A 13575-nucleotide genomic window follows, 5' to 3' on the forward strand; every position below is an offset into this window, starting at 1 on the left:
CTAGAGCTCAATCTGATTTTGCTCCATGTTAACTTCCAGATCTGTTTTAAAACTAAACCAAGTTGTTGACAATAAGTCCTTTAGCGATTTTTTTATTTTTTTAATTGAGTTTAATGCTTGAATTTTTAACACTGATTGATCAAATTTATCTTATTCAATCAGCTTCAAACTTGAATGCGTGATGATGTTCGTAAGATTTCTCATCTATGAACAATGCTTCCGGTTCCATAAGAAGAATCTTATATGAAAATAGCCTTTTTCTATGTTTTTTTAAACTATCGCTTTCAGTTTGTCAGTATTGTAGAGTTAAATTGTTAGTAGTTGAAACTAGACTGCAAAGCCTGCCTAGCCCGCTGAACAGCATGAACAATCAATCCTACAGTACTTTGTATAGGACAAACCATTGGAATTGGCAGGCCTTTGCAAGCTCCCTGTCCCCTGGGGCTTGAAACAGGTAACAAGCCTATGCCTATATATAGGTTTTCTACTGTTCATCCACCACAGCCTAAGCACTAAAAGGCGTTTACAGCACAGCACAGCTACACTGCCCTTTTGCGGTGGCAATCATCGACCATCTTCTTTACCAGGGAAGCAATCAAGGTGTGCCCTAGTGCCTCTTTATTTCATTTTATTTTAATTTGTTTTTGTGCTAAGGAAAAGTTAAACAGACCCAGGGCCTGACAAAGAACACTTCACAACATCTAGCGAACAGCAACTATCTCAACCCTGGAGAAGGGTTCTTCCAGTCCAACTTCGTCACCTGTTGATGACATCCTAATTTGACCTTGAAGCCTGCACATTGAGCAAGTGAAGCCTCTAGCCAAGGAGGGTAGCCGCCACTGCAGTCCTTGGAGGATAAATGAATGGCTTCCAAAGAATCCTATTCCACATAACAAGCAAGTGGAGCCTCTAGCCCAGGTCCCCATGCCATCTCTTATCAGACCACCGTCGTGAGGGCATATCAAAATTCTGTAAATTTGTAAGTGAGGTTATCACCTAGTGGTGGGAGGGGCTTGTTCCCTTTCTTTGTACCTGAATTCAAACTTTATTATACATGTCTGTCATCCCCGCGATGCCTTACCTGTTCACTGGACTTGCAGGATAGTCAGTGGGCCGTGGGGATTAGTTATGGTGCTCGTAAACTGACCCGAACACCCCACGTAAATAAAAAAAAAAATTATGTAAATTTTGATGTTTCAATTGTGACTCGTAAGTATTGCTATCAAAATTTGCATATCACTTTAGGATATTGAAACAATACATTCTCTATCTACAAGTGAAGGCCTTTTTTTCCTGGGCCTGTCCTCCCTCGGAATCCTCAAACCAGAACATATGTATTATGTATTACAGCGTAAGTAATTTTGTATACAAATATTTCACTTCTCTCCTCTGTCCAGTAATTTCGACTCACAATTGTGTATTCTCCAAAATATAAAAAGTCACATCCACTTTACACTCTTCAATCTCTCAAACTGTACTCCATCGAATCTCAACATGTATCACTCCATTCTTCGAATCAATTAGATGGTATTTCTGGTTGATGCGTCCATTGTGCACAACATCATCAAGATTGATTTCCACATGCCCCAGTGATTCCTTCATGGTAAAAAAAAAAAATCATCAACAATATAAGAAACAACAACGAAAAAACAACAACGCTGATGAAAAAATTAATGTTTTTTGGTACCTTTGATCGGAAACTAAAGCTTGTCCGCTTGCTCATGACCTCGATACGAATCAACTCGTGCAAGGGAGGTTGATCCAGAGTAAACTGGAATTCTTCGTTCCAGCGTGGATCGCGAGTCTTTTTAATCATCTGCAGAAACGAAGTCGCAGATTTAAACACAATGTGAAGACTAGACTATGTATGCAGATTCAGTAGTGGACTTAATATTTATTATTATGAAGAAAGTTCACCTTAGTTCTCTTCCTTTCTCCTCTGAAATGGACTAAAGCATAGGGATTAATGTGATGCTTCCCTTCTACATCCTCAGCTCCTTGAACAATGACTGAGAGCAAACCTGCTCCACTCAGTGATTCGTCACCTGAAGAAGACCTACCGCTTGCACTTCCCCTTCCATCATTTCCATCCAAAGGTTCTCTAAACTCGATACTGTCTTCTCTGAAAGGCACATAGGTCAGCTCCAGCACAATTTGCCCTCGTGGTTTCTTGTCCTGAGAGTCCGAAATATTTGTGTGCTTAAGCAAATCAAGAGTGAATTCCTTAGTTTCACGGGGGGTAAGCACTTTCAGGGGAACAAACTGCATTCCTAATCTGTCATGACCACCAACCTACAAAATAAATTAACAAGTTTTGAATTCCTGCTGCAAAATGAAATGCAAGTTTAAACTCAACCAGACAAGTTCTTTTGAATGCTGTTCTCGAAGGAACCAGAAAACAACTATCTATCAGTTCTTCGAAGGATTCTTTAGATGATGAAAAAATGTCAGAGAACCGAGAATACAAAGAATCAATGTTTAGATTTCTAAGGGAAAACCTTGTCCCAGTCAAACACTTGTAATTGAAGAGCTTGAGATTCAGGATCCTTGACAACAAGCTTGAAGTTCTCGTTCCATTCAGGATTCAAATTCTTCTTCTTGATTGTTGTTTTCTTTGCCGGGAGCTTTTCTCCAGTCAGGCTAAGTTTCACATATGGATCAGAAGTTCCCAGGATGTCAGCCTTCAAAAGTTTCTTTGCTCGCACAACTTTCACATGAAGTATCCCCACTGGCTTCTTTATAACCATTCTAAAGAAAAAATATAATCAGGAAATAATATCGACTCTCATTGAAAATCGTGTGTGAATTCAGGAAAAAAGTTCTAAATCAAGTCCTGCAGGCCTTCTACTAGTCTAAAAGCTAATTCTAATATTTCAAACATGAATTATGTATAATCACATTGGTGAGAATCTAAACTGTTGTTTGAAGCCCTATTTGTGACCAACTTCGGCTATCTGATCTTTGGATGCAGAGTAGACCAGCAATATTACTTTTTGGAGTGGATAGCACAGGTGAAGCAAATGATATTATATATATGGAACTTAAATTCATTGGAAGAATGGATAGCTTAAAAAACCATATAAGGTTTACCATCTAATATAAACTTACGTTGAGGCATCAAGGACAGGTATATCGAGAGTTTGGGGCCATAGGTAGAGGCTCGCTACTTGTTTTTTGATCATATCCTGCAAGCAACTAGAATAATTAGTCGATTCAAACCCCCCATCTAACTGTTTTATTTAATACTAGGAATCTTAACGATGATCCATATTGTAGACACTCGTATTATTGCTTGACTCCACATATACAAGAATTACAAGTGTAGCACCTGAACTAATGGATAAAGGCCAGGTATGGACATAACATCTCCTCCCAGTATTTTCAGTCCAAAGTCTACATGAGGCTGCAGATAAATCAGTAGAGGATGATCATAAGAGATATTTAGTCATCAGCCTTTAATCGAGTTAAAACCTCACTGTACCAAAATACACGTCTCACCCTCTCCATCAAGGACACCACAATATTTGCAAAACATGGAAAGGTAGGCAAGAGAGGTTTCAAAGCTACTCGTGGCGCTGCAAATATTTGCATATCAACTAACTGCAAAGAAGCACTATCAGTCTACTAGGAAGCATGCATCTTCTTTATAAGCATGAAGTCTACTAGCAATACTATAATTCTGAAAAACAAGATTGTCTTAAGGCTGTTCTGACCTGAAATCTAAGTCTTACAGACAGTAATTGTAGCACCAAAACGATGTTGGGATTTCCAGCCCACCTAATTGCTGGTTCCATTACTAAATCCTTCTCCATTGTTTCGTAGACTTTAAGACCTGAAAAATTATAGACCACCACCAAAAGTAAAAGAAGTTAGGGAACTTGGATTAAAATTTCTGATGCAATTTTCTCCCACTTAACTGAACGTTCATTTCATTGCTTCGCTGAAGTTCACACACAAGATTCTTCACTTTTGGAATTAGAAAGCCAAGCAACATGGAAGCACTCCAATTAATGAATATGATCAATCACATACAATGTAAAAATGAACCGAGAGAAAATATTCTGAATGTTCCTACGTTGTTTAAATGTGCATGTAGTAAGAGCTATTCAACTGGCTTTCGATCTTCAAATTTCTCGGTCATCAACATCACAAGGGCCATGAAGAACCTACCTTGAATTATAGGAGGAAGTGTTCCGAGAGTTAGATGCTCAAACTCAATTGCTTCTATCTTATACTTCCCAATATACTCCGCAAACATAGGTTTTGTTGTGCTTCTTATCATTGCACAAATTGCCTGAATGTAACAGTGAACTCAAAATTCTGAAAATGCTTAAACAAGATGAAGGCAAGTTTAATTACCAAATCACCTTATCAAGGTAAGGCCACATATCCAAGAGAAACTTGTTCAACCAGTCTACCTGTGATAATCGCATAAATACAATCAAGACATCGACACCTTTGAGATAATATTTAACTAACAAACAACAATAAATACACGAAAAACAGTGTTTTAACTCATGAATTGGCCTTGCTAATGTACAGTACTTACTCGTTCATAATCAGGGCATTTAACCCATAACGGGATATCTGGTAGAATATCTAGCAAAGCATCTGTGTCTAACTCATGAAGTGGCCTGACCACTGGATCCTGCATTAGATAGCCCAACATTAAAATGGCACGCATGTTAAGCAAAGATTACCGAGCACACCTCTCCAACTTCAACCAGCGTCCTTTTGAGCATACACTTAAAGGACTTGTGTTGCCTTCAAATCATCAGAAACAAATGCAACCAAAGGAAACCTTAGTGCATTGCTTGCAAGTGAACCGATCAACATTTTAACTTACAGAGTACTTTAGAATTGGTTACTTAAAACTATCCTAGTTTTTTTTTTAAATTTAATTTCATGAAATATAACATAATTTCAACTCCGCTTGAGTGTTTTGAGAGGAAACATCAACAAAAAAGCAGTAATAACTAATAAGATGGTCTAATTTGTCAAACTGTTGAAATTGATGCCAAATTTACACGGGAAAAGGAACAGAAAGCCAATCTCAAAAACTAACTAATAACAGATGAGTTAATCAAGGCAGACCCACAATACAAGTATATAAGCAGTCATATTCAACTTAAATTTAGACCTAATCAACAAAGTTAAACAACAACAAATTGCAAAGCAATTATAAGTATAATATTTGAATAACAAAGAGGAAATAAGAATTAATTCGTGTCTGTCACCATATTCTCAACTATTCCGGGAGAGCTAGGAAAAAAACATAAGCAAAAAATATTATTTCTTCTTTCATATAAGAGCCCCACCAAAACAAAAATCACAATTCAATCTACAAATAATTGAGCATCGAATGTCACTTTGTGCTAAAGAACACAGCATCGCATTCAAGAACTGGAATTCATAAAAAAGTACAACCACGGAACATTAAGAATCTTCTTAAAGTAAAGAAATGCAACTCCTCCACATTAATCTTAACCAAGAAAGAAAGATTTGTTTCAGATGACAACGTAAACATAATCAATCAGAGTAAAACAATGATCAAACAAAGAACATTTCCTTGAGAACACAACAGCAAACTAACATATAGATAGATAGATAGATAGATAGATAGATAATGATGATGATTAATTACCTGAACATCTTTAGGCTTGGAATAAACGAATAGAAAGAAACCAATCAAGAGACCAAAAGAAAGTCCAATTCCAAAACCAAGAAATTCCAAGAACGCATTCAAGAATCCCATCTCTCTATCTCTCTCTCGACAAAAACCAACAACATAGACAACACTAAATACTTATCAAGGAGTGATCACTTGGGCGAGAAAATCAAAGGTAAGAAAGTGTTTACTGGGAAAGGTAACGGGTGCATGAAGAGAAAGAGAGAGAGACAGACAGACAGACAACAATGGAGTCAATGAAAAGCGCCAAGAATTTCGATATAAAACAACGAAAGAAAGACACGTTGTCGCCAACTATTTGTTAATCTATTTTGCTTTCAAAATTCAAAATCTAAGACAGACAAACACTAAACTGAACTCTGCGTGTCCTTCTCTCCTCTTGTGAATCAGTGCCTAAGCATTTTTTATTCAACAATTGCCTGAGTTTCCTTTTAATTACTTTTCTATTCTTCTTCTTCTTCTTTTCTTTTCGTCAAACACCTGGTTGGAAAAATAATATAAAAGCTGTCCAAAGTTTGTGCTTTCTACTTACATTGTATTTTCTACCAAAAAAATAGCTATTTCAGAAAAAAAATCACAAATTTGCATAGCATGTCTTAAGACACAGTATTAAAAGTATGTCATTTCACCTTAGTGAATTAACTCACCAAAAAATATCAATCATTAAATTTATAAATTTATTAATGTTACTTACTATATAAGATATCATTAAGAATCGTTTGTTGTGGATCACTTTTAAAAAAATTATTTTTTATTTTTTTACTTTAAATTATTATTTTTATGTTTTTAAATAATTTTAATAGATTCATGTTATAAATAAATTTTAAAAACAAAAAATATATATTATTTTAACCGCTTCCATAATGCTAACAAATGGAATTTAAATCTTACCATGGCGGTGGAGCATGGAATTGATTGTTAGGGTACATGCCTGAAATATTGAGAAGTTGAGAGGATATTATAAAGATATTTTGAAAACTTTGGGGGTATAGTAACAATTTTTAAGAGATTGGTATGAAAAATACTTGAAATGCAGAGACTGGAATGATTCTCTAAATCTTTAGCAATATTACATCTAATTTTAATTTTAATCTTAATTGAATAAACTTTAGGAATTACGAGCACTTGAATTTGTGCATAATTTGAAGTCATTGGGCCTTGAATACTGTTTTTGATTATAATAACTATAATTAAATCTCTATAAATTGATAACTTTAAAATTATAAAATTTATTATAAAAATATTATTTAACCAAGTTTATTAATTTATAAATTAAGATTATATTATATATTAGACCCTCTTGCGCGCATGGCGTGATGACCAAGCTAGGAGAAACCGAACCTTGAGAAAATATTCGCATTTTCATGAAAAGGGGTTGTAAAGAAGATAAAGCCTGGCCTATTCCTGATAATTTACAGTATAATTTTCCCTTTTTCTTTTTTTTTTTTATTTCATGGAGGCAAATAATGACAAGAAGGAGAGGAAGAACTAGGAAGAGTAAGCAAGGTTGATTCGGGAGTTAGGAAACATCGACCTAGGACTGTAGAGACCAGGACAAATCAACAATGTTTTATAACTGGAAACGTTATTCTTAAACACGATTCATTCGATTGTTACGTAATTATCTTATCTGAGAGACAAGAAAAACGCAAAACCCTTAAAGTTGTCTTTATCATTTGTTGTTGTGATGTTCTCCGAACGAAAGTTCGTCACGGGCACGTTGCGACGGTTTTGCAGTTATTGGCCAACTTGTCTTGGAGTCCTGGACTGACTTTTATTTAGAATTGTATTCGAAATGGTTTTTTATAAAAAAATTATTTTTTAAAAAAATTATTGTTGTTTTTTATATTTTTAAATCATTTTTATTTGATGATATTAAAAATAATTTTTAAAAGATAAAAATATTTATATATTATTTTAATATAAAAAAACTTTAAAAAATAACTACCAATCTAACAGAATTAAAATTTTCTATATAATTAGAGCGCTTGTTTGAGGTTTAACCAAGAAGTAACTGGGATTTAGGCGAGCTGTTAGCTGGACTATAATTTTTCAACTTCATCTCCAATTTTTCAAGTTGATCTGTCAGTCCTCCTCCTCTATCTCTAGAAGCGCGAACCTGGTTTTTTTCTTTTATTTTTATACCTATTTATATCATATATTTTAAATATTGGCAATTGAAAATTAAAACATTATATTATTTTTTTTCATTTTATTGTAAGGAAAAAAAATGCACGATTTACACATAAAAGTAACTTTAAAAGACGCTGGTTGATTTATAAAATATATTTATGAAAAGTGTATCATGCTTAAATTGTAATTGCTTTGATCTTGTAAATTTCTTTTTTCTAATCGGAGTATCCTTAGATTATTTTAGAAGATGAGACTAATCCCGTTTAGAATTTGTAATTGTTTTATTAATAAATATATTTTCTAAAAATTAAATTTATATTCTTATTCTAGGAGGTATAAAAATACCTTAGCTGTTACATCAATTTTACTGGTAAACTAATTTATCATATGTCTATACCTTCCCAGATACCAAGAATATAATTAATAGCCCTGGGCATAAGATCTGCCATGCACGTTAAATTATATATTTCACCTTATTAATTAATCAAGCATCTTTGAATTTTTATTGCTTTTTAAATCTCTCTTTGTTTTGCTGTCACATGAACAAATCACATGTAAGCTAAGTCCATATTCTAACATTAATTAATCAAACCCAAATTCGATTGAAAAAATATTCGTTGTGAATATATATTAATTTAAATGTGGAAGCATGGTCAACTTGGAACATAATTTATACCTGCCTATACACGATTACATTTATATTATTAAGAATTGACATTAAAATTTAAAATACTCCTGAAAACGAAGGTATTTAATAAAAAAAGAATACACCATCTTATCAAGAAATTAATAGTGTACACAATAAAATACACATTACATTTATATTAATGAGAGTCGAGATTAAAATTTAAAATACTTCTAGAAACGAAACTATTTAATTAAAAAGAGAATACACCATCTTATCACGAAATATTTATTTAAAACATTGAGCTCACTGTGTTATTGATCAAAGACACCATCTAGACCCACCTTGCTAGATGTTCTTACGTGATTACCAACCTTTAATTAATTTATTCTTTTATTTACCTTCCCAGCTAGGGGAGTTCATGCCAGCACCTCGATTATCTCTAGCTTTCGCTTTCCGGTGAAAAAAGTTCAAAGATAAAGATTTCAAAAAATAATAATTTTATTAAAATATTTATAAGATTTCTCAGCCGTGATTATGAAACATGGAAAGTTGAAATGGTCTCTCGTTTTCACTTGGCACCTAGTTTTTCAAAATGGCATAAGCAATGACTCGTATTTCATTCATAGCTTCAATGTCCCAGACTAGACTAATATTTCTTCTTCTTCTTTCCTTTCAACGTCCCAGACTAGACTTGATTCTCTCTCGTCGGTCGTAATTTAATTAAATGATATCAAATGGATATGACAGATCATCCTTTGAAAGATTATTATTGTTTGTTGCAGAGTTTTGTTTTGATTTTAATCGTGTTAATTACGGCACCATTTTTTCTCTCATGGATGCTCTTCTAGAATGGTGACCTGATTAAGGAAAGGATTGGTTAAAGAGTAAGCCAAGAACTAGATATGTTGCCGTGGCCGAGTAAAAAAAAAAAAAATTAACGTAAAAAAAATTTGTAAAAGAAAATTTAAGTTCCAAGTTATTTGCCAAGATTGTTTTTTAAATAATATAAAAAATAATAATCAATAAACTAAAAAAAAATTCTAAATGGGCTATCAATTTATTTTTTAATTGTATTTAATAAATATAATTTACAATAATACTTTCGAGGCACCTTAAAAATTATAATAAAAACAATATAAATTGACAAAAACTCCCTTAAACGAGAGTTCAATTGGTTTTATCTATAAGAGCATTAAAGTAATCTTATTCTAAAAAAATTAAAAATACAAGAATAACAAGTAGGAGGCATTAAATTATTTAGTTTCAGTCTTAAATGAGTAATTTAATACATATTAAAAAATAATATTATCAAAATAACCAATATAATAAATCATATCAATGACTAGTTTAAAGACATAATAGCCAAAGAAGAATATAATAATTATACTATAATACAATAATTTGTGTTTTTGGGCACAGTAATTATCCTTCCACCTTTAGTTTTGTTTTTTTAGTACTCATTTAGTTGTGGGTCTGCATTTTAGGGGAAGAAAGGAGACTATAGAAGCCACCATTATCGAAGTCGAAATGGGCAAGGGCCACCAGATGACGGGAACGAGAGAAATTTAGCTACCAACAAGTCAATGGGCCTGCCAATCTATGAATCATGAGACCTAGGCCCAATACACCCATATAAATCCAACTACTATTCTTAACTACCAAGCCCATGCCGATTTTCTCTCTTCCTTTTCCTTCTAAAGTTCAAAGCACTCAGCGGCTTCTACTAATAAAATTTTCTGAAAAAAATAAAAATCGATTACCATTAAAATTAAGATTATCTTGAGAATTGAAAGCTTAATATCATTAGGAATGATATTCTCCCTTTCATCTTGCTTCTTGAAGGTAAAATAACTAAATAATAATTCAAAACATGATTTATGAATATTGTATGTATCAATATTTTTATTTAATAAATAAAAATAATAAGATAAAAAAAATGATGTTTGAAAATATATTAACTATTGTTTTTTAAAATAGTTGTTACTTGGAAATACATTAAAGTAATATTTTTTAATTTTTAAAAAAATATTTTTAACATTAACATATCAAAATAATTTAAAAACATAAAAATAATTAATTTAAAATATAAAAATATTTTTTAAATAAAAAACATAAAAACAAACATGACTAAAATAAGGTAACATAGCACTATGCTATTCAAGTAAAATTTCCACGTTGATCTTAGCGTTAAAATCCAGAGGTATTAAATTTTAAAACTCAATCCATTAAAGAAATTATCTGTTAAATATTTTTAATTGGATCGTTACATTTCTTATATTATAATAAATATAGCCATGTTCTTCTATTAATATTCTTTTTATGTCGACATTTAATTGAATCGGGGCTGCAAATTTAAGGATCCTCTAATTGAATTGGGTAGTTGCCTGCCGAGTGCTGCCTATCACTTGGTCTGGAAAGCCTCTAGTGTCGTGGTCCGTCAATGCAGACATGCACAAATTGAAAAAACATGTAAAGCATTTTAGGACACTATTATTTTTTCTTGTCCTTTTTGTAAAATTTACTTCACAAAAATTACGCTGATGATCTTATAATTTAATTTTTATTTTACTCTGTAACTGATTTTTTAAATACCATATATTTTTTTTAATCTTAGGTCAAATTAGTTCTATTAACTTATTTGAGGAGGAAATCTCAAACATATGCCGAGTCCAAGATCAACGAAGGTGTCAATGATTTCATAGGTATATTTATTTTTATCAACATAAAAAATTGGAGGAAGCAGTGTAAAAAGACCATTTCTTTTTCTAAAATGGTATTTAAAATCACTTCAGATATTGGACTGAAGATGGCATTTGCTGGGCTAGAAATTCCAAGGGCCATGCCTAAGAGATTTTGTTTATATGTTTTTAAAATATTTTATTTATTTATTTATTTATTTTAAAATATATTAATTTAAAATAAATAAAAAATTTAATCATTTTTAGTATTTTAAATTATTTTAATATGTTAATATTAAAAATAAATTTTAAAAAATAAAAAAATATAATGAGCAAACTGTAAATGGGATTCCAGCAAATCTATACACGACAAAAAGAATTAAAACCACCGAGCGACAGTAATCATTAGAGTCCTGGCATCTTCTGTTCTATGTGGTAGATGTGTTCAGGCATTTAGAGAAAAGCGATGGGTTTGGCTGCCTTCCGGGGCAGTCCACAAGGGCTGTCACAGGAATGTTCAAATTGTACAGCGCTTGTCGGATGCTCTTTATGAGTTACAGAGTTAGAAGATCTTTGAATTTCGGGATTGGGGTGGAACGTTCACTCTGTCCGCGCAACGGTGCATGGTGGTTTTTTTTTAAAAAAAAAAATATATTAAAATTTTTTTTCAAAAAAATCATTTTAATATCAGTATATTAATTTCAAAACATTAAAAAAAGACACCCAATAATATTTTTGTTATTTTTAGATTTTAAAGGTTTTCTTAGTTATTATTTAAAGTATAATGATATTTTTGTAAATTAATAAATTTTTTTATTGATATTTTTCTTGACATCAACTCTCCATAATAAAAAAAATATTTTCCACACTTTTTAAAATTAAAAGTGTAAAATATAATAGTTGAAAAATTAATTGTAAAGTGAAAAAAAAAAAACCACATCATCATCATCATCAGAGTCACTTTGTAATTTCCCCCCTTGTTTGAAAGAAAGAACTAGCCCGATCTCTTTCATACGGTTATGACCAGGAGGCCAGAAGTAGCTGAGGCCTTGAAGGGCTTGTCTGTGCTGTCGGTCCTGCTCTGCTAGTTTGAAAAGGATATTTCATAGTTTTTTCATTTTGCTCGAAGAGACATCTCCAAGTTGGGTAATTATTAAAAAAAAATAGAGTTATTGGATTGGAAGACTCAATCAATTAAATGTCTACTCGTAAAAAAAAATGCATGTTAAATATTTTCGATTAAATTGTTACATTTCTTTTATTTTAATAAATATAAGCATGTTCTTCTATTAATATTTCTTTTTTATGATTTAAGTCTAGAGTTCACGAGTGTGGCCGGAGCAAAATCATCATTAAGATTTTTTTAAATATTTTTTTTATATTTTATATAAATATGAAAATTGAAATTTTGGAAAAAGATTATTTCATTCTTGAAGTTTCCTGTTTGTTAGGTAGAGAGAATCTTTGTTTTATAAATTATAATTAACAAATATATTTTATTTATTTATTATTAAACATAGATATTGAATCATTTTTCAAGTACTATTAGCTTATGCCATCCCTGTCACTTTAATTAGCTGTTTGTGTTTTTAATGACATTAACTAGTGAGAGCTGCTTCGATGACCTTGCCCAGTATATTGTGGTCCAGAAACAAGAAAGAAAAGCTGTAGGGTTTCTCACTATATCCACGTAACAAGCTGGTGCAAATTTATGGAGCCTCTGATTGAATTGGGTAGTTGCCTGCTGTGCTGCCTGTCATTTGATTGGCAAGTCTCTTGCATGTGCCCGTGGTTTGTCAATGCAGACATGTGAAAATGGAAAATACATGCAAAGCATTTTCTAATTTTCTTCTGTGCTTCGGAAAGTTTGTGAATTTAATCAATCAATAAATAAATAAAAAATATTTTTTTTAAATTAATATAATCAATTTAAATATATCTCAACTAATTCTATAAATTTTAAAATTAACAATTATATAAATCTTTATAAACACTGAAGTTTGCTAAACTCAAACTAATGATATCTAAAAATAAAATTCAAAACTTAATTATTTAAATTATATCTCTCATAGTTAAATTAACTTACCAAACTAATCATAGTGAATTTATTTTTTTATTTATTAAAATAAAAATAATATTATTTAAAAATAATTAATAATCAATCCTATATTTTTTGGTCTAACCAGATTACATGGAGTCAATTATCTTTAAACATGTGTAAACCCATCTGGTAAAATATTTATCACCTTTTTCCTTTCTTTCTGATGTCTTTATTGACGAAAAAACGAGGAGCAGTTGATGAGGGCAGCACCTCCCTCTTCGCAAAAGCATGCTGGAATAAAAAACGAACATGATGCCAGGACAAACATAATTAAAGCACTAGAACTAAAACTTTCTGTTGGAGGAAATTCATCTACTTTGATCTTACGAGGTGCAGACCACTCAAC

At 31.8% G+C, this 13575-nt stretch overlaps 1 protein-coding gene across 2 annotated transcripts; it reads right to left on the reverse strand.

Moving 5' to 3' along the window:
- Positions 1-1203: 1203 nt before the first annotated feature.
- Positions 1204-6155, reverse strand: LOC105137112 (synaptotagmin-3-like). Of its 2 annotated transcripts, XM_011042719.1 has the most exons (13): positions 5645-6155; positions 4550-4648; positions 4368-4418; positions 4171-4294; positions 3714-3832; positions 3499-3600; positions 3329-3403; positions 3109-3185; positions 2499-2748; positions 1918-2292; positions 1688-1816; positions 1461-1596; positions 1204-1398 (listed from the first exon to the last, which is right to left on the reverse strand). In XM_011042719.1, the coding sequence occupies exons 1-12, from the start codon at positions 5753-5755 to the stop codon at positions 1468-1470; spliced, it is 1641 nt and encodes a 546-aa protein (XP_011041021.1). In that variant the 5' UTR covers positions 5756-6155; the 3' UTR covers positions 1204-1398; positions 1461-1467. The 2 variants fall into 2 exon arrangements, with proteins under 2 accessions (XP_011041021.1, XP_011041020.1); XM_011042718.1 differs by having other exon boundaries at positions 1204-1596.
- Positions 6156-13575: the final 7420 nt, after the last annotated feature.

The sequence above is a fragment of the Populus euphratica genome, unplaced genomic scaffold (assembly GCF_000495115.2).
Source record: "Populus euphratica unplaced genomic scaffold, PopEup_1.0 scaffold63.1, whole genome shotgun sequence".
Taxonomy (NCBI): domain Eukaryota; kingdom Viridiplantae; phylum Streptophyta; class Magnoliopsida; order Malpighiales; family Salicaceae; genus Populus; species Populus euphratica.